General features: G+C 41.8%; 1 protein-coding gene and 1 long non-coding RNA gene across 3 annotated transcripts in view; one reads left to right on the top strand and one right to left on the bottom strand.

The window, feature by feature from the left end:
* Positions 1-1,323: 1,323 nt before the first annotated feature.
* The window catches only part of mrpl42 (mitochondrial ribosomal protein L42), a 78,575-nt gene continuing 53,909 nt past the window's right edge, over positions 1,324-25,989 (bottom strand). The window contains exons 1-5 of one of the 2 annotated variants that reach the window (XM_080207171.1): positions 16,415-16,517; positions 4,899-4,962; positions 4,732-4,816; positions 3,334-3,497; positions 1,324-1,608 (exon numbers count right to left, since the gene is read on the bottom strand). In XM_080207171.1, coding sequence (XP_080063297.1) covers positions 1,563-1,608; positions 3,334-3,497; positions 4,732-4,816; positions 4,899-4,962; positions 16,415-16,496 — 441 coding nt within the window. In that variant the 5' untranslated portion in view covers positions 16,497-16,517 and the 3' untranslated portion in view covers positions 1,324-1,562. Of the gene's footprint in view, positions 1,609-3,333; positions 3,498-4,731; positions 4,817-4,898; positions 4,963-16,414; positions 16,518-25,989 lie in introns of those variants that run through there. The other variant, XM_080207172.1, reaches the window with a different exon arrangement.
* Positions 3,482-12,208, top strand: LOC145355278 (uncharacterized). The gene is made up of 3 exons (XR_013888950.1): positions 3,482-3,569; positions 10,540-10,621; positions 10,942-12,208. It is a non-coding gene; the product is annotated as an uncharacterized LOC145355278 (long non-coding RNA).

Below are 25,989 nucleotides of genomic sequence, written 5' to 3'. Positions count from 1 at the left end.
CTTGGTCTCCATTGATGTAGACAGGGGCATGTTCTCCACTGTTTCCTGATGTCGATGATTATCTCTTTCATCTGGTTAACATTGCAGGAGAGATCATTGTCGTCACACCAGTTCACTAGATTCTCTATCCTGTACTCTGTCTCATCATTGTTTGAGATCTGACCTACTATGGTGGTGTCATCAACAAAGTTGAAAATTGAGTTGGAGGGGAATTTGGCCACACAGTTATTGGTATATAAAGGAGTATAGTTGGGGGTTGAGGACACAGCCTTGTGGGGCATCAGTGTTCAGGGTGATCGTGGAGGAGGTGTTATTGTCTATCCTTACTGATTGTGGTCTGTGGGTTAGGAAGTTCAGGATCCAGTTGCAGAGGGAGGAGCCAAGGCCTAAGCTACGGAGTTTGGAGATGAGTTTCTTAGGAATAATGGTGTTCAAGGCTGAACTGTAGTCAATAAATAGGAGACTGAGATAGGTGCCTTTGTTACTTAGGTGTTAAGTACAGGGCCATGGAGATAGTGTCTATTGTGGACCTGTTGCAGAGAGCTGTAGTGGATCCAGGCAATCTGGAAGGCTGGAATTGATCTATACCATGACTAACCTTTTGAAGCACTTCATAATGATGGATGTCAGAGCCACTGGCCAATAGTCATTAAGGCACACTGCTGGGCTTTTCTTTGGTATTGGGATGATGGTCGTCTTCAGGAAGCAGATAGGGACCTCAGATTGTTGTAAAGATAGATTGAAGATGTCTGCGAATACCTTCCCCCCTCCCCAGCTGATCCACACAGGATCTGAGTGCTGGTCCGGCTACCCCATCCAGGCCAGTCGCTTTTTGTGGGTTGTCCTTCGAGAAGGCTGCTCTGACATCTTCAACGATAACCTCAGATACAGCTTCATTCAAGGTTTCCGGGGTGAAGGGCATTCTTCTTTTCAGTCGTTTGAGTCTTTAAGAGTACACAACCAACTTCCTAAAAAGTTTTAGCATAATTTATATTCCTTAATCCTAATTGCTTTTGTCACTACCTTGTATGTTCTCAAAGTTGCAATACCCATTCTCTGGAGTACTTGTCGGTATTTTTTGCAGCATCTGCCTTTAATACAATTGTCTCTAGATGCACTCTATTGTTACTCAATCTGGAAAAAACAGAATTAAGCCTCCAGGGATTGACAAGACCGTCTAGGTTACATCTTAAATCAATGGTGCCCAGTTCATTTCTATCTGCCTTCACGTGGACACATATCTCAAACTTGTAGGTTGAAAGAGTAGCCATTCAATTCAAGTTATTTAAAACTCTCAAAGTTGATAATAATGAGATGAAAAAATCTTACTTTAAGATTTTATTATGTTATCATAGTTGATAACAATGAGCTTCTAACTAGGCTTATTACATTCCATAGTTTGAAAGGTACTCCACTTTTGCATACAATACTGCTTCTTAAACAGTTCAAACACAGAAGTATCAAGTATGATTGAAACCATAGACTTTGAAAGCAGGTGCCAAAGCTCTTTCCTGTGCAGTGGATTCATCAGTAGCAGAGGCAATTCCAGAGTTGAAAGTGCATCATCTGTCTTTTGGGGGATTAGATTTAATCTTCTGCCTGCGGTAACTTTAAACAAAAAGGAGACATTTCAATCCCTTCACATTGACTAACAAAATAGGCATGTACCCATAATGTGTTCTGATGCTTCCACAGTTAAATTTCTCCTTAATGATTCATATAAACTCTAAACCTTCCATTAACTGAAAATAATGTGTGAATTAAAGTGAGTGTGTAAAACTTTGCAGATGAATTTTAATGTGGAAGTGTGAGGTCATGAACTTTGGATAAGTATGGATGAGTATTTTGCAATGATAATACTAAAAACCAGTGGATAGGTCTAAAAATTATTAAGATGCTAACTGAATGTTAGCTTTTATTTCAAGAGGGTTGAAAGTTATGTTACTGTTGTACAAAACTCTGGTTAAACCCCACTAGAATACCACATTCAGTTCTGTGCAGCATACCGGAGAAGAAACATACCGGCGAAGAAACATACCGGCCTTGGTGGGGATGCCGGAACGTTAACAAGGCCAATAGCTTGAAATTAAGAAAAATTGCAAAGACGACTTTTTTTATTCTCTTAAATACAGAAACAGGGTGGTGTCAAGGGGTTTTGGCAATATGGAACTTTCTCTTTATTAGGAAGTTGGACTGAAATGAAAAGTAAAGAATTGGCTAAAAAAGAAATGGAGAGTGACATACCTTCACTGAGGACCCGAAGAGTAGATCAGTCTAGTAGCAGGGTGAAAACAGATGCTAAGTGGAGGCTAGTAGTATAGAGACCTAGATCATAGTCATACATTGTTGTAAAGCAGAACTCTGTATCAAGTTGTGCAAAAAGGAAAGCAGAGACTGCATACGTTCTACTCTAGAAGAACAGTTCCTTAAATGAAAGCCAGAGGTTTTGTGCAGTAATTATTTGCTGGAATTGGCTTAGTGTTAAAACCTATGGAATGTTGTTTTGAGGGAAGGTATATTCTTGGCGTTTAGGAAAGTAGATAGATTTGGACTGGGGTAATTCAAATATACTGTTTGGGTAACCACCATTGTAGTTAATTGTAAATGTTGTTCTTTACTGTTGCCTTTCTTGTTGTGTGTTTTGAAATTTAATAAACGTTTTGTTATTTGAATAATTTACAACAAGACTGATTGCCTTTCCTCACTAGGCTTCACCTCTTTTCCCACACTTATTCCAAATTACAAAAAAAAAGTTAAGAATGGGTGTTTAAAGTTTCCTTTCTGGGATTTTGGATGTTCTCATATTGAGCATCAGCACTAATCATTACACTCCCCTAGAAGTCTGCTGAGACTGGGAGTTAATAGAAAATTTTAACACTGATTCATCGATTTTTGTTAGGTAAGGGTTACAGAGTAAAGTCAGTAGTTACAGTTAAAGTTCCGATCGGCTATGGTCCAAATTAAATGGGGGACTGAATGAACTTCCCCTGCTCCCATTGGGCTAATCATTAAAAAAAGGTTGAAAGGAGAGTAGTACAATAGAGTTCAAATGTCTGCGCTGAATAAACTGACTACATTGGAAGACAAGCCAGAGCTTCTCCTTACAGAAATATTAGTGGTGGGAAGATGAGGAGTTATAAATATGTGAGCTTAGTTTTCTTGTACTGGTGTGCAAAATATTCTACTCAGTTTACACAGCTGCAAGGATTGGGATTGAGGATTGATTTTCTGCAGGTGAATTATAGCTTTAATGTTTACAGTGCTTGTGGTTTTACTAAATACTTAACATGCTGTTGTGTGAATATTCCACTGAACTGAATAAATAATACTCACTGTCCAATTGGATACCAGCGATGCTTTGTCGTATAGAACATTTTACTGAGTTCTTCAATTGTAGGGGCCTGTTTATCACGCAGCACTTCTTTATCCAGCCTGGCCTTTAGTACCTGATCATGAGTCTCTTCTTTGTTCTCCACAGGGGAAGGTCTTGAAATAGGCTGCAAAACAGAGCGCAGATCGAATCTGGGAAATGGAGGTCAATTTTGTTTTAACATTCGGTTTATAAAGGGGTAGGTTTCAAACTACTTCAGGAATGCTATTTGATTTATAGAAACACAAAATACCGAAGACCATTACTCAACTACTAAGGTTGTTGATTTTGTGCTTTCAGCTCATTCTTGAACTCGCTCTCTCTAAATGCCAGATTTCCACTTTCATTTCTTACTTATTATTTACCCCTTTGACCAAGATTTTATTTATCCCTTTGATGACCATTCTTGTCTGATAATGCTTCAATAAACCTGTGGAATATTTCTGGGATATAAACACAACTTGCTCCATGTAGTTATCAGGACATGCGCAGCAATGTGAATTGTTGCCTATTTTCCACCCTCTCCCTTGAGAGAATGCTCCCTCCTCTACTTTTTGCCAACACAACAGTTGTTAGCAGAATTCACAATTTGGGGAACGATGGTACCGAGACTGAAGAGCTCTGAAACTTGAACCCATATTAAACAATGAATTACTGATAAGAACAAACACTATCCCTTTCTGTTTCACTGCAGAGAAAGTTAGAAATTGATATTTATTTTTCTCCAGACTAAACTGCAACTTCAGTCTCAGTGAAATGTTTTGTGATCAGTAATTTTACCTCTGCTTTTACCAATACCCCTCTGCTTTTACCAGTTTGTCTGCATCCCATTACACCACAAAGGACAACCAGGCAGGGTGACCCTTTCGGATATCTTGCACAGCCTCCTTAGCTGCTTTGCTGGGAAGTGCATAATAGGATGGCACCAGTGACATGCTCATTTAGAGAACAGAAATCAAATCAAACATTCATCCTCCCAGTCTTTAGCGTGAGGAGTTTAATAGTTGCACCAGTGACATGCTCATTTAGAGAACAGAAATCAAATCAAACATTCATCCTCCCAGTCTTTAGCGTGAGGAGTTTAATAGTTCAGAGCACCAAACTATTTTCTCTATTTCCTGTTAACATTATAGAGGCTGATTACAACAATGGGAGAAAAATACATATTGTGTGTTTGGCTAATTATGATAAACATGAACAGTACATCATAATTCAAACTCATCTCATCAGGACTGAGCAGCAAATACCCAGTAATTGTAAGCCTACAAACTGTCATAAATATACATTATTGTAACATGAATTCTGCATCTCAGACCTCCACAAAACCCTCAATAAAAGAATCCATAGAGTGTTCATTCTACCTTGGTATGTTCATATGGAATATCCACTGATGGGTGGTAACAGACTATTGTCTGTCCATCTGATGTAATTGCAAGTTCAACTTTGCTGTCAAGAGATGAAAGCTGTTTCAGTAATTTAATTCAAAAGCTGCCATATCTGGATGTAATCAATCAAGACGGTTACTCACCAGTTGTAATCATTGGGAAGAGCAGCATATGTAGACTTGTGACAAAAACAACCCCTATCTCCACCTGCACAAGATAATGCAGCTCAGATTTAGTCACTCGCACTATTATGACAAAGGCATCTTCATTCAGTTATCTTACTACAAGAAAATAATTTTATAAAAACAACAAAATAGTGCATTTCTCTAACATTTTTAAGCCAAAACAAAAAAAAATACATTTGGAGAGTGAAGGTTCAACTTCATTTGTCTTTATAACATCTTTATGACCAATGAAGTACTTTCTGAAGGGTGTTCACTGTCGGAATGTAGGAACTGCGGCAGCAAAGTTGTGCATAGCAACCTCCCACAAACAGCAATGTGAGATTGAGCAGATAATCTGTTTGTGATATCAATCAAGGGGTAAATATTGGCCAGGATCCCAGGATAACTTCCCTGCTATCTTCAAAATAGGGATGTGAAATCTTTGCCATCCAATGAGAATGTATATAGGGCTTTGGTCTAACTGAAGCAGGTCATTCAGTTGTATCAAATTGCTACGAAGTCCAAAAGGAATAATGAAGCCAAATGAACCACCCAGTATCCATCTAGGCACCAGAAATGACAACTGCAGAACCAGGTGGCGACTCATCTAAAAGAGGAATATCAGTCTTGATTTTTGTGCTGAAGCCCTGGGTAGGTATTGTATCCAAAACTTTGTGACTTAGAAGCATGATTGCTAATAATGGAACAACCAAATGGGTCAGATGTACATAAAACACTATATGTATCTATTCCAATTATTTATTCATATTTGGATATGAAGGCATGAGATATTGGGATATCATAATGCTATATTTCTATCCTACGGTATTTTGCAGCCCAAAAACTCTGTGCCACATTTTATTAAAGAGCTAAAACTTTAATTTAGAATTTATGTAATTCATATACTAAATGGATCATACAGACAAAAATAATATGGCTACAGTAGTGTACTGGAAATAGCAAATCAGGGGTTATGAGTTCAAATCCCACTGCAATCAGTTGTGAAATTAAACTCAATAATCCTGGTCATTTGTGAACCAGAAGCTGAGGGGGAAAATAACCAACGGGTTCCCTGCTGTCAGTCAAAAGAGAGACTGACTCTTAAATGCCCTCTGAAATGGCTAAGCATGTCATTCAGTTGTACCAAATTGCTACGGAGTCTAAAAGCAATAATGAAACCAAATAGACCACCCAGCATCCATATAGGCACCAGAAATGACAATTAAAGAACCAGCTGGTGACTCTGCAAAGTCCTCCTTACAAACATCTGGGGGTGTGTGTCAAAATTGGGACAACTGTCCCATAGATTAGGCCAAGCAACAGTCTGACATGGAATCATACTGTACAATGTTCCAGACACCACCATCATCAACCCTGGTTTTGTCCTGTCCCACCCAATGTTGTGTGAGTGACACAGTGGTATACGGTCAGGAGGGGGTTGTATTGGGAGTCCTCAACATTAACTCTGGACTCCATGAAGGCTCACGGCTTCAGATGAAACACTGACAAGAAAACCTCCTGCGGATTACCACCTACCCCTTCCCCCCTCTGCCAATGAATCAATATTCCTCACATTGAACACCTGGAGGAAGCACAGGGTGGCAAAGGTACAGAATGTACTCTGCACGCAGGACATTGTCCATCACTAAGACCGGCTTGGTAGCACCACTATTAACAAACAAGGAAAAACCTAATTGACCTCATTCTCACCAACCTATTTATTGCAGACGTATCTGTTCAATTGTATCAGTAGAAGTGGCCACACACAGTCCTTGTGGAGACGAAGTTACATCTCCACATTGAGGATACCCTCCATCATATTGTGTACCACCATATTATGTTAAATCCCCATTCTACCATTACCATCAAGCCAGGGAAAACCATAGTTCAATGAACATTGGAGAACAGCATGTCAGGAGTAGCACCAGGTATACCTAAAAATGAGTTGTCAACCTACTGAAACTACCACAAAGGACTACTTGCATACTGGGGAAGCGGTGATCTACTGGTATTATCACTAGAACATTAACCCAGAAACTCAGCTAATGTTCTGGGGATCCGGGTTGGAATCCCACCATGGCAGATAGTGGAATTTGAACTCAATTTTTTTAAAAATCTGGAATTAAGAATCTACTGATGACCATGAAACCATTGTCAATTGTTGGAAAAACCCATTTGGTTCACCAATATCCTTTAGGGAAGGAAATCTGCTGTCCTCACCTGGCCAAAGTGATGTGGTTGACTCTCAATTGCCCTCAGGCTTCTAGGGATGGGCAATAAATGCTGGCCAACCAGTGACACCCATGTCTCACAAATGAATTAAAAAAATACAAAGCAGCATGCAATAGACAGAGGTAAGCAATCATACAACTAATGGACCTGTTCTAAGCTCTCAAGTCCTGCCACATTCAGTTGTGGTGGAGGACAATTAAACAATTAATTGGAGGAGGAGACTTCACAAATATCCCCATCCTTAATGAAGGAGTACAGCACAACAATGCAAAATTCAAAACTGACGCATTTGCAACCAACTTCAGCCAGTGAATGATCCATCCCAGCTTCCTCCTGAGGTTCCTAACTCAAGGATGCCAGTCTTCAGCTAATTCAATTCACTTCATATGATATCAAGAAATGGCTGAAGGCACTGGATACTGTAATGCTGATGGGTCCTGATAACGTTCCAGCAATAGTTCTGAAAACTTGCATTCCAGAGCTAGTCATGCTCATAGCCAAGATATTCCACTACTGCTATAGTACTGGGCATCTACCTGGCAAGGTGGAAAATTGCCCAGATATGTTTATCCACAAAAGGCAGGCCAAATCCAACCTGGTCTATTATTACCCATTGGCCTGATCATCAGCAAAATGATGGAAAGTGTCAATAATCATGCTAACAAACAACACTTACATACCAATAACCTGTTCGCTGATGTTCAGTTTGGGCTCCACAAGGGCCATTCAGCCCCTGAACTCATTACAGCCTTGGTCCAAACATGGACAAAGGAGCTGAGGTGAGAGTGACTGCTCTTGACATCAAGACAACATTTGTTTGACAAAGTGAGGCATCAAGGAGCCCTAGAAAAAAAACTGAAGCCTATGGGAATCAGAGCAAAAACTCTCCCAATTTTTGGTGCCATACTTATCACAAAGGAAGATGGTTGTGGTTGGAAGGGGGCCAATAATCTCAGTCCCAAGACACTGCTGCAGAAGCTCTTCAGCACAGAGTCCTAGACCCAATCATCTGCAGCTGTTTGACCGATGATTGCATAACGTTCAGCATCATTCAAAACACTTCCAATACTGAAATGGTTTGTGTCTATATACAGCTGAACCTGGTAATATATTCAGACTTGGACTGATAGTGGCCAGTAACATTTGTGCCATAAAAGTGCCAGCCAATGACTATCTCCAACAAGAGAGAATCCAACCATCTTTTCTTGACATTCAATACTACCATCATTGAATCCCCACTATGAGCATCCCAGTGGTTACCATTGACCAGAAACAAAACGGGACCAGCCATGTAAATACTGCTGGGAATTCTGCAGAGTAACTCTCCTCTTAGGCTGATTGGTGTAACAAATTGTCCCTAAATTATTCTCCCCGGAATCTGGTTTCCAATGGGGGTACAATAAGCATAGACACGGGTCAAGGGAGGTGTAGGAAAAATGCTTTGTTAAGATGGCGGTGCGGGCTCGTTGGGCCAAAGGGCCTGTTTCCCGTGCTGTGTTGTTTTTTATTCTTTGATTCTCCAAAGCCTGTCCTGCATCAGGAAGGCACAAGTCAGGAACGTGATGGAATTCTCTCCCCTTTCCTAGATGGGTGCAGCTCCAATAACATTCAAGAAGTTTGACAAGATCCAGAACAAAGCAACCCACCCATCACAATTCACTCCTTCCTCCATCAATACATCGGCAGCAGTGTATACCATCTACAAGATGCACTGCAGTAACTCATTTAGGCTCCTTTAGACATAATCTTCAAGTCTGCAAACTCTACCACCTAAAAGGACAAGGGCAGCAGGTGCATGGGAATACCACCATCTGCAAGTTCCCCTAAAAGTCACACACCATCCTGACTTGAAACTATATTGCTGTACTTCACTGTCACTGAGTCAAAATCCTGGAACTCCATCCCTAACAGTGCTGTTCCTGCGAAATACTGACTTCAGTAGTTCATGAAGGCAGTTCACCATATTGATGGGTAATAAATGCTGGCCAAGCCACAATGCCCCCATCCCGTGAACAAAAAAAATGGGATAGGTAATTGGTCTTGACGTGGAACAGAAAGGGGGAATAAAGTGGCAGGGGCCAAGGAGAGGAGTAGTGGGAGCTTAGAAACCAGATTAGACTGGTTAGGTAGCACCGCCTGTTTCTGTGTTGGATATGCTAAACAATTCAACGTAATACATGCATGTGACTGTAGCTGAAGAATCATCTGTTAAAATTACCTTGTATAGGTAGGAAGACTGGCAATTATCTACAACTTCCAATAAACCATGACAAATATAAATCACAGATGCCTTATTTATATTTGGGAGAAATGTTACTTCAATGCTAAGGCACTGGACATCAAGTTATTCATTTGATTATAAGAACATAAGAAATAGGAGCAGGAGTAGGCCATCTAGCCCTTCGAGCCTGCCCCGCCTTTCAATAAGATCATGGCTGATCTGTTGTGGCTCAGTTCCACTTTCCCGCCCTCTCCCCATAACCCTTAATCCCCTCTCTTATCAAGAACCCATCAACCCGCTTCTTAAAAATATTTAACGAGGCAGCCTCCACCACTTCAACGGGCAGAGAATTCCAGAGATTCACCACCCTTTGAGTGCCCCAGTAATGTACTCTTCGTTAGGAATACCCAATCTACTATACCTCAGTCACTCCAGGATGATTCATGGACCCTTTGGTTCCTTGATCAATGCCTAAGCTAATTCCATCAACCGACAACGATTTTTGCATCCTATCTTATTCGGTCCTGTTCCCTGATTTCTTCTTCCATTATAGTGTTCTGCTGTCCTTTGAAGAATTTCATTGCTTACTTAACCTCTTGGTTCCATACATTTGCATGGTCCATCTCAAATTCTTGCTTTCTTTCTTCTCTTCATAATAGGGTCCGTCTTGTCCTCACCTTCTAAAGTGCCTGAGGTCAATGGAGATTTCTATTGTCAAACCCTTGCCTGCTCCGATTCCATGGCAGGCAAGGTGGTACAAGTTCTGGCCAATGACTCCTGCCAGACTGATCCAACCAAGTCTCACCCTCTAGTTCCCTTCGCAACACACTCATCAATCACTTCAATCACTTGCAGCTTGCCTTATTTCTGGTACATCGCAACCACATTACTTGAATGTTCACCTCTTTCCGCCCAACAGCACCCCACTGAAGTGATAGTCATTATAAAGAGGGTATTTGGCCCAATGAGCAATTCAGTTAATTCCCCATTATCCCTGTAGCTCTGCAAATTTAATTCCAAGTGTCAATCCAATTTCATTTTGAAATCAATCATCACAGAAAGTCAACATGTAGGTACAGCAAGAATTAGGAAAGCAAATGATTATGTTAATCTTTCGTACAAGGGATTGGTGTATAAGACTAAAGATATCTTACTCCTGTCGTTTAGGGCCTTGCAGGGACCACGCCTGGAGTCCTGTATACAGCCTTCACACCCGCAGAGGAATATATTTATTGAATCTGAACTACAAGTGAGTCAATGGTTAGAGGGGGTAAAAAAAAAATGCAGTTAAGGCCAGAATCAGATCAGCAATGATCTTACTTAATGTTGAAGCAGGCTTGAGGAGCCAAATGGCTTACTCCTGCTCCTATTTTTGATGATTTGGTGAAATATATAAAATTCTTAAGGAGCTTAACAGGGTGAATGTTGGGTAAAGTTTCCCCTGGCCACTTCCTCCAATATAACTTCACCGTATTTGATGGTTTTGATGCAGTATCCTCTATATTAGGACCAACTCCTTGGCTGGTACAAAGCCTCAGATTGAAATTTTTCTTTATTCTTGCCTTGCAGGAACCCTGCCATTGACTCGTCACTTGACTTATTGAAGCATAATGGCACAAGATATAAAATGAGCTCAGTGACCGGTATCCAGTGCAAGTTACAGGGCACCTTTCTAATCATGTCTCGGCAAATATATTCTGTTCAGGATTTTAAACTTTTCATTTGTTGGTTCCATGCATGTCCGCTTGAAGCAAAGTTATGTTGAGACCAGAGGACTCCCAAGGTTAAAAGTACACCTTGCTGGCCTTGCAGAATGATTACTTGCCATTTTATTGTTTCTCCTTGTGGAAGCAGTCCTGGCTCAACAGTGCAAATTCCAGTAGACCCCACCCAGACCAGTGCACCAAAGGACAATGATTACCCCGTGTTTGTGCAGGTTTTCTCTGGGTGCTCTGGTTTCCTCCCACATTCTGAAAGATGTGCTGGTTAGATTGATTGACCTGAACAAGCACTGGACTGTGGCGACCAGGGACTTTCACAGTAACTTCATTACAGTGTTAATGTAAACCTTACTTGTGACTCAACTTGTGACAATGGCGAGATAGAGCACAGGAATGAGATAGAGAATCTGGTGAACTGATACGGCAACAATAATCCCTCCCTCAATGTCAACAAAACAAAGGAGACTGTCATCGACTTCAGGAAGCATAAAGGAGAACATGCCGTCAATGGGGACAAAGTAGAAAGGCTGGAGAGCTTCAAGTTTTTAGGTGTCCAGATCACCAAACTGTCCTGGACTCCCCCATGACGACACTATAGTTAAGAAAGCCCACCAATGCCTTTACTTTCTCAGAAGACTAAGGAAATTTGGCATGTCAGCTACGACTCTCACCAACTTTTATAGATGCACCATAGAAAGCATTCTTTCTAGTTGTATCACAGCTTGGTACGGCTCCTGCTCTGACCAAGACCTCAAGAAACTACAAAAGATCGTGAATGTAGCCCAGTCCATCGACTCGATCTACACTTCCCGCTCCCTCGGCAAAGCAACCAGCATAGTTAAGGACACCACGCACCCCAGACATTCCCTCTTCCACCTTCTTCCTTTGGGAAAAAGATACAAAAGTCTGAGGTCACGTACCAACCGATTCAAGAACATCTTCTTCCCTGCTGCTGTCAGACTTTTGAATAGACTTACCTTGCATTAAGTTGATCTTTCTCTACACCCTAGCTATGACTGTAACACTACATTCTGCACTCTCTCGTTTCCTTCTCTATGAACAGTATGTTTTGTCTGTATAACGCACAATACAATACTTTTCATTGTATGTTAATACATGTGACAATAATAACTCAAATCAAAATAAACTTTACTGTAAGTTGGGCTGATTAATGTCACATGCATGGTAATTGTGATCAAATAAATCACATTTAGCTAAGTTTTGTGCCAGTTACACAAAAGCTTTGCTCACAGTTGGAAACCTTTTCAAAGCACTTTGAATATCAACTGAAACAACAAAGATTATCCAATAGAACACTGGATAGGAATGACAGAGGTTCGCATTTCTTTCCATCACATGGCTAACCAGGAATCTCTCTCAATCTTACTATCTGCCATTGGCATATGTTGGAAGGATTTACAAGTTGAAAAGTTGACATTTATTAAAAGGAAATGGAAGATAAAAGGAGAGAAGTTTTAGACATAAAACATAAGACATAGGAGCAGAATTAGGCCACTTGGCCCACTGAGTCTGCTCCGCCATTCAATCATGGCTGATATTTTTCTCATCCCCATTCTCCTGCCTTTCCCCCACAACCCTTGATCCCCTTATTAATCAAGAGCCTATTATCTCTGTCTTAAAGACACTCAATGACTTGGCCTCCACTGCCTTCTGTGGCAAAGAGTTCCACAGATTCACCACTCTCTGACTGAAGAAATTCCTCCTCATCTCTGTTTTAAAGGATCATCCCTTTAGCCAGAGGTTGTGCCCTCTGGTTCTAGCTTTTCCTACTAGTGGAAACATCCACTCCTCTATCCAGGCCTCACAGTATCCTGTAAATTTCAATAAGATCCTCCCTCATCTTTCTAAACTCCAATAAGTACAGACCCAGAGTCCTCAACTGTTCCTCATACGACAAGCTCTTCATCCCAGGGATCATTCTTGTGAACCTCCTCTGGACCCTTACCAAGGTCAACACATCCTTCCTTAGATATGGGGCCCAAAACTGTTCACAATAGTCCAAACGGGCCTGACCAGAGCCTTATACAGCTACAGAAGTACATCCCTGTTCTCATATTCTACCCTTTCAACATGAATGCTAATGTTGCATTTGCCTTCCTAACTGCCGACTGAAACTGCACATTAACCTTAAAAGAATCTTGAACAATGAACCTTTTGTGTTTCTGATTTCCTAAGCACTTCCCCATTTAGAAAATAATCAATGCTTCCATTCATCCTTCCAAAGTGCACAACCTCACATTTTTCCACATTGTGGGCAAAGAAGGGGCAGATGGAATACACTCAATCTGTCCAAGTCCTTCTGCAGCGCACCCCCCTCCCCATTTCCTCAATACTACCTGTCCCTCTACATATCTTTATATCATCTGCAAACTTAGCAACAGTGTCTTCAGTTCCTTCCTCCAAATCGTTAATGTATATTGTGAAAAGTTGTGGTCACAGCACTGACCCCTGAGGCACACCACTAGTCACTGGCTGCCATCCTAAAAGAGATCCCGTTATCCCCACTCTCTGCCTTCTATCAGTCAATCAATCCTCTATCCATGCCAGGACCTTACCCATAACACCACTGGCACTTAACTTATTTAAGTGTTTCCTATGCGGCACCTTGTCAAAGGCCTTCTGGAAATCTAAATAAATCATGTCCACTGGTTCTCCTTTGTCTAACTTCATTGTTACCTCCTCAAAAGAACTCTAACAGATTTGTCAGACGTGACCTCCCCTTGACAAAGCCGTGCTGACTCAGTCCTATTTTATCATGCTGTTCCAAGTACTCTGTGATCTCATCTTGAATAATGGACTCTGAAATCTTGCCAATGACTGAAGTCAGGCTAACTTGCCTATAATTTCCCTTCTGCTGCCTCCCTCCCCTTCTTAAGCAACGTTGTTACATTAGCTACTTTTATTGCAGCTGTTTGTGTTTTGTGAGACTATCTCTGAAGTAACGTACAGTTTTGGTTTTCTTATCTGAAAATAGGAGTTCAGAGAAGGTTAATTCAATTCAATCCTGGGATGAAGGGGTTTAACTTCAGACAGGTTGAACAAGTTAGGCCTTTATCTATTGGAGTTTAGAAGTGTCTTATTGAAACACATAGGATAATAAGGGACCTGATAGAGTAGATACCAGGACGTTTCCTCTTATGGGGGAGATTCGAGCTAGGGGAGACAGCTTAACAATAAAAAGTCCCTCTTTTAAGATGGAGAATTCTTTTCTCTGAGGATTGTTAGCCAGTGGAATTCTCCTATCCAGAAAATAGCAAAGACTGAGTAATTGAACTTAATAAACGCTGAGTTAGATAATGTTTTGATGGACACAGTAGTCGAGGATTATTGAGAGCAGATAAGAAAGTAGAGTTAAGACCACAAATAGATCAGCCACATTCTTATTGAATAGTGGAGCATGGTCAAAGGACTGAATGACCTACCTCTACCCCTACATCCTCAATCTGTTATGTAAGCACCTTCCTTACACATCAAGTCCTGGTTCTTGACCCTTCCACCAAAGGGATTGTTTCTATCCTATCCCAACCCCTCAATATTTTGATCATACCTATTAAATCTTCTCTCAACTTTTTCAGAGGCAATCCAGGTTCTCCAATCTGTTCATATAACTAAAGTCACTCATCCCGAGAACCTTCTTGTAAATCTTTCTCTGCACCCTCTCCAACGCCTTCACATTCTTTCTAAAGTGTGATGCCCAAATTTGGGCACAATACTCCAGTTGAAGCCAAACCAGTACTTTATAAAGCTTCACCATATTTTCTTTTGGGAAGTAATTGTTCACCATCAAATCTTTCTGAACTTAAAATCTTTACTTTTTTTTCAACCTCCCCTGTTCCAGTAAAAAGAGTCAGAAATTCTGAAGTTTTGCCTCACACCTGTAGCTTCATTCTTGGCTTCATCCTAGAATCACACAATCCCTACAGTGCAGGAGGCGGCCAGTTGGCCCATTGAGTCTGCATTGACCAGAATGCCATACACACCTTATCTCCATAACCCCATGCATTTACCCTAGCTAGTCTCCCTGACGCTAAGGGCCAATTTAGTATGGCCAATCCACCTAACCCACACATCTTTGGACTGTAGGAGGAAACCGGAGCACCCGGAGGCAACCCACACAGACACAGGAAGAGTGCAAATTCCACACAGACAGTGACTCAAGCTGGGAATCGAGCCCAGGTCTCTGGCGCTGTGAGGCAGCAGTGCTATGCACTGTGCCACCACGTCACCCTCCCTTGATGCATCTTTGCTGCCCTGCCTGTCTTTAATCTCATTTTCTTAATGGGTCAGGGAGCACAGTAGCACAGCGGTTAGCACTACTGCTTCACAACTCCAGGGACCTGGGTTCGATTCCCAGCTTGGGGCACTGTCTGTGCAGAGTTTGCACATTCTCCTTGTGTCTGCATGGGTTTCCTTGGTATGCTCCAGTTTCTTCCCACAGTCCAAAGATGTGTGTGATAGATTGATTGGCCATACTAAAAATTGCCCTTTAGAGTCCTGAGATGCATAGGTTAGAGAGATTATTGGGTAAATATGTAGGGATATGGGATTGTGGGTGGCTGCAGACTCGATGGGTCAGATGGCTTCTTTCTGCACAGTAGGGTTTCTATGATTCTATGGTCCTGGATGTGTAAAACAGATGTGGTGATGCCAACGTTGGACTGGGGTAAACACAGTAAGAAGTCTGACAACGCCAGGTTTAAGTCCAACCGATTTATTTGATAGTAAACTCACAAGCTTTCGAGGTTCCCCTCTTCATCAGGTGTAAAACAGCACAAGGTCCATTGTGGCCTAATTGATGTTTTGTATCAATTTATAATTACTTCTACACTTTGACATTTACATGGACATAATTTTACTGACAGCTGTGAATTCAGCTGAAATACAAAAGCAGCAAAAAAATAGGCACACAGAAGGACTGAGATCTCTTCCCTCTCAAAGTGTGGTGTTTATTTCAGTTACTGTTTGCTCCCAGGGACTGTACGTGTTTAACTTTATATACAGTTGTTAAACCTCAGGGAACAGCGAGTGTCCCACTCTCTTTTTTCCCCTGCACTGTTTTTTGTTAGACCTCAGGGAACAGTGAGTATTTAACCCAAATATTCAGTTCTTAGACGTCAGGGAACAGTATTTAACTCAATATTCAGTTGTTAGAACTCACGGAGTGAGTATTAAATCCCAGGCATGAGTAGTGTCTGAGCTCCCCTCACATTCCAGTGGCGGTGGGGGGGGGAGATGGTGGAATTCTGCACCCTGATACCCGGAGCCCAGATCGCGGTAAGTTCCCCCACAGAGCTCGGTACCTGTTGTGGCGGCCACTCCACCCCGTGTAACCAAGCGACCAAGCGCCGGATTCACCAACAGCCGTCCCGCCAGCAGCGCCATGTTCCCCTTGCCGGAAATGGAACCGGGTCCTTGTACAAACTCGTTCGTCGGAAACCTCAGCCTGGACTATAAGTTCCGGCTCACAGTGACTCAGCCGAAAGTGAGAGGTCCAACTGTCTGACGGACTGCTAGTTTGCATTGGATTACTAACCAGATCCCCACCAAAAGGGCTGAATAAGATCACAGACCACGTTTAGTGAGAATATAACTCATTTCGGCTTAAATAAGGGTACAATTCCATTCAAAAACAAACAATATTAGTTCTATTTTGGGTGTGGGTTTGGGATGATAGGTATATCCTGATGGCTGGAACCGTGATTTCATTTTGTTTTCACACAGCTCTGATTCTTGTTCTATAAATACATACTACTATGCTGCAAAGTTGAGTTTGTGAAGTTGGAATTTGATGTTGGGAGATGTAGAGAGTGTAAAAATGCTAGAGTGGAAAAAATTGTGTAGTCCCTCTGAAAACTGGTGTTTTGTTTCTGTGCTTGGAAGTTTAAAATGCACGTGAGCTGAAACAGTTGTGTCCAAGGCCAGGCAGCAAGGTTATCTCGGTAACAGATTTCATCTATTTGAATGTTTTTGAATTCAGCCTATCAATATAAAGTAGACAGTTAGATACCAAGAACCTGTAAGATTTGAATTTGACGGTGTTGACAAAATCAGACCAATCTTGTAGGAAAATTGATAGGTCATCACAGGTATGAAAGAGTGCAAGAGGGAGAAACAGGAGATAGCAACTGCCACCTCTCGGTTCTCGAGAGGGAGAGAGCAGTTCTCCACTCTACCAGCTTAAGATATTTGTTAAGGGAATGCACCATCTAACCAGTTAAAGATACCAAATCAGAAGGAACTTATAGACAGAGAAATCAACTGAGAAACTCCAGAAGGTTCCAAAAGACACAAAACTTGTTTTTTTGTGTGTGACTAAATTTTTTTTTTGGTTATTGAATGGATTTATTCAAACAGCATTCCATTAGAATCTTATTTTATTGTGTCTGTTAATTGTTTAGTTAAAGTTCCTTATTAGTTAAATAAATAAATCATTACGTGTTCATTTAAAGTAAGTTACACACCTTCACACCTTCCCACACAGATTATGAGGCGAGGTATTCCTCTTTGGGGGATTTGGCATTCTCAAAAGAGGATCAACCTCTGTATTGTAAAAGCTATCTTACCATTATGCCACTATTGGCACCGTAGTCCTTTACGTGCCTTGTCTTTATGACATCTTTGTCAGATCTCTCCTGAGATCTTCTATTTTCCTCCAACCTCCTCTTCAACAGTTTAAAATCCACCACATTACTATCTCTCTTTAACTCTAAAAAGTCATATGGGCTCAAAACATTAACCCTTTTTATCCCTCTCTGTACCAAGGCTGCTGAGTTTTACTAACATTTTCACTTTTTATTTCAGATTTCCTCAAATCCAAATCTCCCCTCCCCCAACAGTCATCTCTGTCATTGGACCTCTCACTCCCTTCCCAAACAGTCAACACTGACATGCCAACAACCCTCACAGCCAATCTCCCCTCATCAGTATAAATAAACGATTCCCCTCTCATGAGGCTCCCACTGGGGTCCAACCCCCGACATTCCTCCCAGCCAACATCCTAATTAGGTCATTGATTTGCTGTCAATTCCACGAGCTTCAACTTTCAGTTAAGTCTGTTAAGAGAGACTTCATCAAATGCCTTCTGGAAGTCCATATAATTAATATCCATAGACATTTCCATCTCCACTATCTTAGTCTTCTTTACAAAATATTCATTCATCAAGCATGATGTATCCTTTACAAATCCATCTTATCTCTCTCTCTCTGATCAGCTGAACGTTTTCCAGTTTTTGAGTCACCCTATCCTTACTTATAGACTTTAGTAATTTCCTGATAGTGGAGTTTAGGCTAACTGGTCTGTCATTTTCTGTTTCCCTGCCTCACCTTTCTTAAATAGCAGTGTGACATGTACAATTTTCCAATCTTAAGGAGCAGTTCCCAAGTCAAGAGACAATGGATTTGATTTTACAGCCTCACTCATCCTGAAACTAAAATCCAGCCGGAGGTCAATGGACCTTCCTATTGTCTGCCCCTCACCCGCTCCGATTCCTGTGGCAGGCAAGGTGGTAAAATTCCAGCCAGTGGGTGGAAGGAGGCGGAGTGTTAGTGGGAGAATATTCTAATTAACAAGGACTTATAGTGCCTATTAGGTTCAGTGCCGGGTCTGAGTTATTCACTGATATAGATGATGTAATAAAAAGCCACTATCTACTCCTTCTGTTACTTCAAATAAGGTTGGTCAACCTATCCGAGAAACCAAATGGATCTTTTCAGAAAGCTAATTACAGTCGGTTTACAAGTGAGCTATTGATTAAAAATAAAGCTTGCACAATCTTCCCCATATTTACCTTTAATAAATGAATGGAGTAATATTTTGCCCAAACTCACGTTGAATGCAGAATAAAACATTATTCTGATGAGTGCCTGACCTCCTGAACACTCAGCTCTCTGCCATCTATAAGGCGTAAGCTATATGTGGTAGCAGACTCGCAACTCACTTGAATGGGTGCAACTACAACAATATTTAAGAAACTCAACATCTTTCAGGACAGAGCAGTTCACTTGATTGGTGCCATTGTTGGTGCCATTGGTCTCAATAGCTACCCCACTCTATCATTAGATTTTAGATACAGAGCAGAAGTCAGGGGTAAGTTTTTCACTCAGAGGGTGGTGGGTGAGTGGAATCAGCTGCCGTCAGTGGTGGTGGAAGCAAACTCGTTGGAGTCTTTTAAGAGACTTCTGGATGAGTACATGGGATTTAATGGGATTGAGGGTTATAGGTAAGCCTAGTGGGTAGGGATATGATCAGCGCAACTTGTGGGCCAAAGGGCCTGTTTGTGCTGTAGTTTTCTATGTTCTATTACTGGCTACAGTGTGTATGATCTATAGGGTGCAAACCACCAAAACTACTTCAATAACATCTCCCTCCTCTGTGAACTCAGCCATTGAGAATGACAAGAAGCAATGCCTTGGAAGTCCCCTCCAAGTGACACATCATTTTGACTCAGGCGTAAACCACTGCCTGTTCCTGATTACTGAGTCCCAGAACTCTCTGCCCAATGCCATTGTGGGAGCGCCATTACAAAGACTGCAGAAGAAGACCAGCTTTTCAAAACAATTAACATAAGAACATAAGAAATAGGAGCAGGAGTAGGCCATCTAGCCCTTCGAGCCTGCCCCGCCATTCAATAAGATCATGGCTGATCTGTCGTGGCTCAGTTCCACATTCCCGCCCTCTCCCCATAACCCTTAATCCCCTCTCTTATCAAAAACCCATCAACCCGCGTCTTAAAAATATTTCGCGAGGTAGCCTCCACCACTTCAACGGGCAGAGAATTCCAGAGATTCACCACCCTTTGAGTGAAGAAGTTCTTCCTCAACTCCGTTCTAAACCGCCCCCCCTTTATCTTGAGGCTGTGCCCCCTAGTCCTACTGTCCTTTCTGAGCGGGAAGAGTCTCTCCACCTCTATCCTATCCATCCCATTCATCATCTTATATGTCTCAATGAGATCTCCCCTCATTCTTCTAAACTCTAACGAGTACAAGCCTAGTTTATTCAGCCTCTCCTCATAGCTCAACCTTTATTATTGGGACATCCTCGGCCTCTTCCCTTACCTGTACCATCTCCTTAACTTTAGGCCTCGTAATGTCACCTACCCTCGCGCCCTCCCTCCCAATTAGTTTAAAGCCCTGTCTACAGTCCTCTTTACACGATTCGCCAGGACTCTGGTCCCAGCACGGTTCAGACCAACCCCATCCCGCCTGAACAGGTCCCACCTACCCCAATACTGATGCCAATGCCCCATAAATTCAAACCCATTCCTCCCACACCAATCCCTGAGCCACCCATTCACTTCCTTAATCCTATCAACCCTACACCCGTCTGCACTCGGTTCAGGCAGTAGCCCAGAGATAACCACCTTGTCGGTTCTACTTTTTAATTCCATTCCCAGCTTATCATACTCCCTCCCCAGATCCTCAGTTCAAGATGCGAGGTATTTGTACTTTAGGGGGACAAAGGCAGCAGTCTCTAAGTTTACAATGAATGTGGGACTCTTAACGCCAGAATTTTACCGCCTTGCCCACCACAGGAATTGGAATGGGCAAGGAACGCAACATCGAAATGTCCACTGACCTCGAGTGGGATTTTATTGTTTTGGGATGGGCGAGGCCGTAAAATCCCGCCTGAAGTCACCAAAAGTGCCAGAAAGGTATTGAAGGAACTGGGATGCAAACAGCTGTGTCCAATTCTGTCTAAGATGAAAGTTAATTAAGGTCAATGATAGCTAAGTAGCATTTCTACCTGAATACAAGGTTGATCTGTTTCATATTGGCATGGGGAAGAAGGCAAAGGAAGTCATTTTTGAGATCTGGTTACAAACTTTCTCACAAATCAATAAATGTCACAAACAGGCAGCAGTTTGGAGTGATCTGCAGGGAGAGGTTTTGGGTTTGTGAATTAACACAGCCAGGTGCAGGAGGGGAATGGAGTGTAGTTGTACAGATATACCCTGCAGCCCTCTAAGGATTCTGGGAAATTCACTGTGGCACGTAGGAGAAAGAATAATCATCAGAACAGTCTTTACCCTGAGGGGGATTCAAGTCACAATCCAAAAGTTGAGGAAAGCACCTGGTGGCAGTCACTCAAAATTACTACTTGACAAAATGAGAATGAGAACCCAAGCAGTTCCAGACAAAAAAAACTTTAACTCCCTTGCTGATTAATTTAAATATAAGCTCCCTTGGGATACTGGCCTCTCTGCTAGGCGAATAGGTCCTTTTGATCCACTCTATCTAGACCCCTTATTTTATACAACTCAATTAAATCTTGTTAGCCTCAAAGAAAAAACTCCAGCCTGTCAACATTTTTCCTCCTAACTAAAGTTTGCCATTCCTGCAACATTGTTGTAAATCTCCCCTGTACCTTTGCTCGCATGATCAGATCCTTCCTGTAATGTGGTGACCAGAAACGTGTGCAAAACTCTAGCTGTGGCCTTACCACTGCTTTATAGTTTTAGTTACAACTACAACTCTCAAATGACCAACATTCCAGGAGAGGACAAAGAAAACACTCCAAGATCTCCTTGAAGTGTGGCAATTTGACATTAATGATTGTGAGGAGCATGCTACCAATTATTCAGATTGCAACAACTTGTCCATCAAACTGCACCATGCTTTCAGTCCTAATGTTTTAAGCATGAAATGTTTTACTTCTGCTTTAGGGACCAGATCAGAAGTTTACTCAAACTCTAACCCTTTTTTAAATTTTGGCGTTAGTGTTAGCGTAAGGTGTTTCACTGCAGGTAAGATTCAATTAACTCACTAGGAATGTATTATTGAAACAAACTTTATTTTTAACAATACAATTAAAATATGATAAAAAGCACATTTGAAGGCCAAATGATTGTTTTAAGATTTTTCCTTTTGGATACTTTTTTTCCTCTCCATTTTCTCTTCCAGTTTGCTGGGCTGGTTTAAACAATGTTTTTTGAAAAAGCACATACAAGTTTACATGTTTAGCAAAGCGTCATCTGTTGCACCAATGTATGTATGTGTCCTGTATCATCAAATTGTTCAGAGTACTTAAACCACTGCCAAGGTAGGCATCAAACTGCTTAGCACAAAGCGAATACTGTTTGTTTTTAAAACTGTATTTCCCTGCACTCTTTGTACTACATCAAGCTTTTTCATGCCTACATTTGCATCAGCGATGTACCTAAATAAGAACTGAAATGTAGCCCTTTATATTCACTGGAATATTATTCTGGAATTCTTTTATCCAGCTAAATTCTTTGATGTAGAAAAAAGGGTTTTCACAAGGAAGATGATTAAACAAAAAGCCAAGAAAAAAAAAATATGATAAAAAGAATTAACATCACTTTTACCAATTAAACATGACGATATAATCCTTAACAGTTATCCATCTCTATTGTTCTAATTCAAGCAGTCTCCTCGTAGATACAAGTCCCTCTTCAGAATCAGCATAAAACAGATATGCTTACATGGGTGTTATGTTTCTAGGCATTTAACCCCTCTGGACAGATAGAGAAAGACACCTGGCTTCTGATTCGCATACAGCAACTTCCAGAGAAAGATTCATCCATAAACAGCAGAATCTCAGAAAAAGAGATTCATTTCCTGGCAGATCTCTGTCTCAAAATCCAGACAGAAGAAGAGACATAGAGAAAGCAACCTTTCTCTAAAGATCCACAGTGGCATAATGGTTCACACTGCTCTGTCACAGTGCCAGGGACCCGGGTTTCATTCCAGCCTCGGGTCACTGTCTGTGTGGAGTTTGCACATTCTCCTTGTATCTGCATGGGTTTCCTTCGGGTACTCCAGTTTTCTCCCACAGACCAAAGATGTGCAGGTTAGGTGGATTAGCCATACTAAATAGTCCCTTAGTGTCAAGGGGACTAGCTAGAGTAAATGCATGGGGTTAGAGGGATAGGGCCTGAGTGGGATTGTGGTAGGTGTAGACTCAATGGGCTGAATGGCCTCCTTCTGTACTAGGATTCTATGATCCCAAGCAGAAAACTGAGCTTGATTTCTCTGTATGAACCTATCACCCAGCCACATGATTTCACTGTCAATCAATCTAATCACACCCTACTCTGCAAAACCCTGGGAAAACACTAAAATAACAGAACAGCAATAATCCAGATTAGAACAAACAATTCAGCAACTAAGACCAATCAAGCTGCTGCAGTAACAACAGGGCTGCCGGGTATAGACAAAATGGCTCTGATAATAAAATAAACTGCTAAAAAATATCAAAGAACAGCACAGTACAGGAAACAGGCCCTTCGGCCCTACAAGCCGGTGCCGCCCATTTTAACACTCAGTGAGTGCCTTTTCAAGTCTTTCTTCTACCTACGACCTTTATCTACCTCTAGTGGACTCCACAATAAAGGGGTGCAAATTTAGGGAATTATATGTTTGCCAGATTAAGGGAGATCCAATTTAGGGACAATTTATTGACACCAAACAGCCTAAAAGCACGTTTTTGGGGTGTGGGAGGAAACCGGAGCACCCAGAGAAACCCCACGCAAGCATGGGGAGAATGTACAAACTCCCACAGACAACTGACCCAAGTCAGAGATCCCACCCAGGTCCCTGTATCTGCACAGCAAACAGTGATAGTCACTGAGCTGTTGTGTTGCCCGTCAATTGGTCCAGTTTAAGCGTACACTAACGATGTGAAGCACTAGGCAAATCTCGAAGCAACATCCAAGAGCAGCCCTCGCATGACCCATCGTGTGTGTGCCCCTTGTTGGCCAACAAGGTGGACCAAATCACCTGTGGATGTAAAAAGGAGATATCAATAAACATACAATAGCCTATATAGACATTAATGGACCCAATAGCTCCAATGTAAGAGACAGGTGAGCCTTAAAATTTGTTGGACAGTAATTCCCAGGAACGTCCTGAGGCTCTTGATCTTCAACTAGAACATTCTTTTGTATCCCTTCATCTCCAGTTTGCTCACGTGCCTATCTAGGTAAGTCTTAAACACCACACTTGGTAGTGCATTCCAGGCCCCCACAACCCTCTGTGTAAAAAACATCCCTCTAAGATCTGAGTTATACTTCGTCCCTCTCACCTTGAGCCCGTGACCCCTCATGATTTTCGCATCCAATCTGGGAAAAAGCTTCCCACTGTTCACTCTTATCTATATCCTTCATAATCTTATACACCTCTATTAGGTCTCCCCTCATTCTCCATCTCTCCAGGGAGAATAACCCCAATTTGTCCAATCTCTCCTCATAGCTAAGACCCTCCATACCAGGCAGCATCCTGGTAAACCTCCTCTGCACTCTCTCCAAAGCCTCCACGTCCTTCTGGTAGTGCACCGGAAATCCTGCACAAGAAACCTGACATTTCCTAAAGGGCAATATCGTCACAAATGTCACCCACAGATTGAGAGCAATATACCTTTGAAAACTAATAAACATCTAGGAGGTGATCACATGAAAAAAAACTTTTAACCGTGAAAATGAGAGAGTTTCAGACCCATTTACTTGGTGAGAAATAAAATCAAATCTTAAAAAAAGAGGGTAGTGTGATTGTCACCAGTAGGGGGGATGCAATGAGTCTATTCATGCCGGGAATCTGGCTGCTGACACTAGAGGGTGCTATTGTGCATGCGCTGTCATTTCCCAGTGCACTATAGAAACATTGAAACTAGAAGGAGGAGTAGGCCATTCAGCCCTTCGAGCCTGCTCTGCCATTCATTTTGATCATAGCTGATCATTGAATTCAATATCCTGATCCCCTTTCTCCCCGGTTAGCCCCAAGAGCTATATCTAATTTCTTCTTGAAATCAGACAGCATTTTGGCCTCAACCACATTCTATGGTAGTGAGTTCCACACATTCATCATCCTTTGGGTGAAGAAATTTCTCCTCAGTTCTAAAAGGTTTACTGCTTATCCTTAAACTATGACCACCTAGTTCTGGATTCCCTACCATTGGGAATATTCTTTCTGAAACTAACCTGTCTAACCCTGTTAGAATACTGTAAATTTCTATGAGATCCCCTCTCACTCTAAACTCCACTGAATATAATCCTAACCAACTTATGATAGACCTGCCATCCCAGGAATAAGCCTGGTAAACTTCACTATACTCGCTCTATAGCAAAGATATCCTTCCTCAGATAAGGACACCAAAACTGCACACAATACACCAGATGTGGCCTCACCAATGCCATATACAATTGCAGCAAAATATTATTATCCCTATCCGCAAACCCTCTCGCTTTGAAGGCCAACATATCATTTTCCTTCTTTATTGCCTGCTGTACCTGCACACTTACTTTCAGTGACTGATGCACAAGAACTCCAAAGTCTTGTTGAGTATTCACTTCTCTCAGTGTATACCAATTCAAGTAGTAATATCTTCCTATTTTGTTACCTAAGTGGATAACCTCATATTTATCCACATTATACTGCATCTGCCATACGGATGCCCACTCGCTCAGTCCATCCAAATCACATCTCTGCATCCTCCTCACCCTCCCACCCAGTTTGGTATCATCTGCAGATTTGGAGATAATACGTTCAGTTCCCTCTTCCAAATAAGAACATAAGAACATAAGAACATAAGAAATAGGAGCAGGAGTAGGCCATCTAGCCCTTCGAGCCTGCCCCGCCATTCAATAAGATCATGGCTGATCTGTCGTGGCTCAGTTCCACTTTCCCGCCCTCTCCCCATAACCCTTAATCCCCTCTCTTATCAAGAACCCATCAATCCGCTTCTTAAAAATATTTAGCGAGGCAGCCTCCACCACTTCAACGGGCAGAGAATTCCAGAGATTCACCATCCTTTGAGTGAAGAAGTTCCTCCTCAACTCCGTTCTAAACCGCCTCCCCTTTATCTTGAGGCTGTGCCCCCTAGTCCTACTGTCTTTTTTGAGCGGGAAGAGTCTCTCCACCT

This window comes from Carcharhinus amblyrhynchos, chromosome 19 (genome assembly GCF_965287045.1).
Source record: "Carcharhinus amblyrhynchos chromosome 19, sCarAmb.v2.hapA, whole genome shotgun sequence".
NCBI lineage: Eukaryota > Metazoa > Chordata > Chondrichthyes > Carcharhiniformes > Carcharhinidae > Carcharhinus > Carcharhinus amblyrhynchos.
This window is presented reverse-complemented; position numbering and strand designations above follow the sequence as displayed.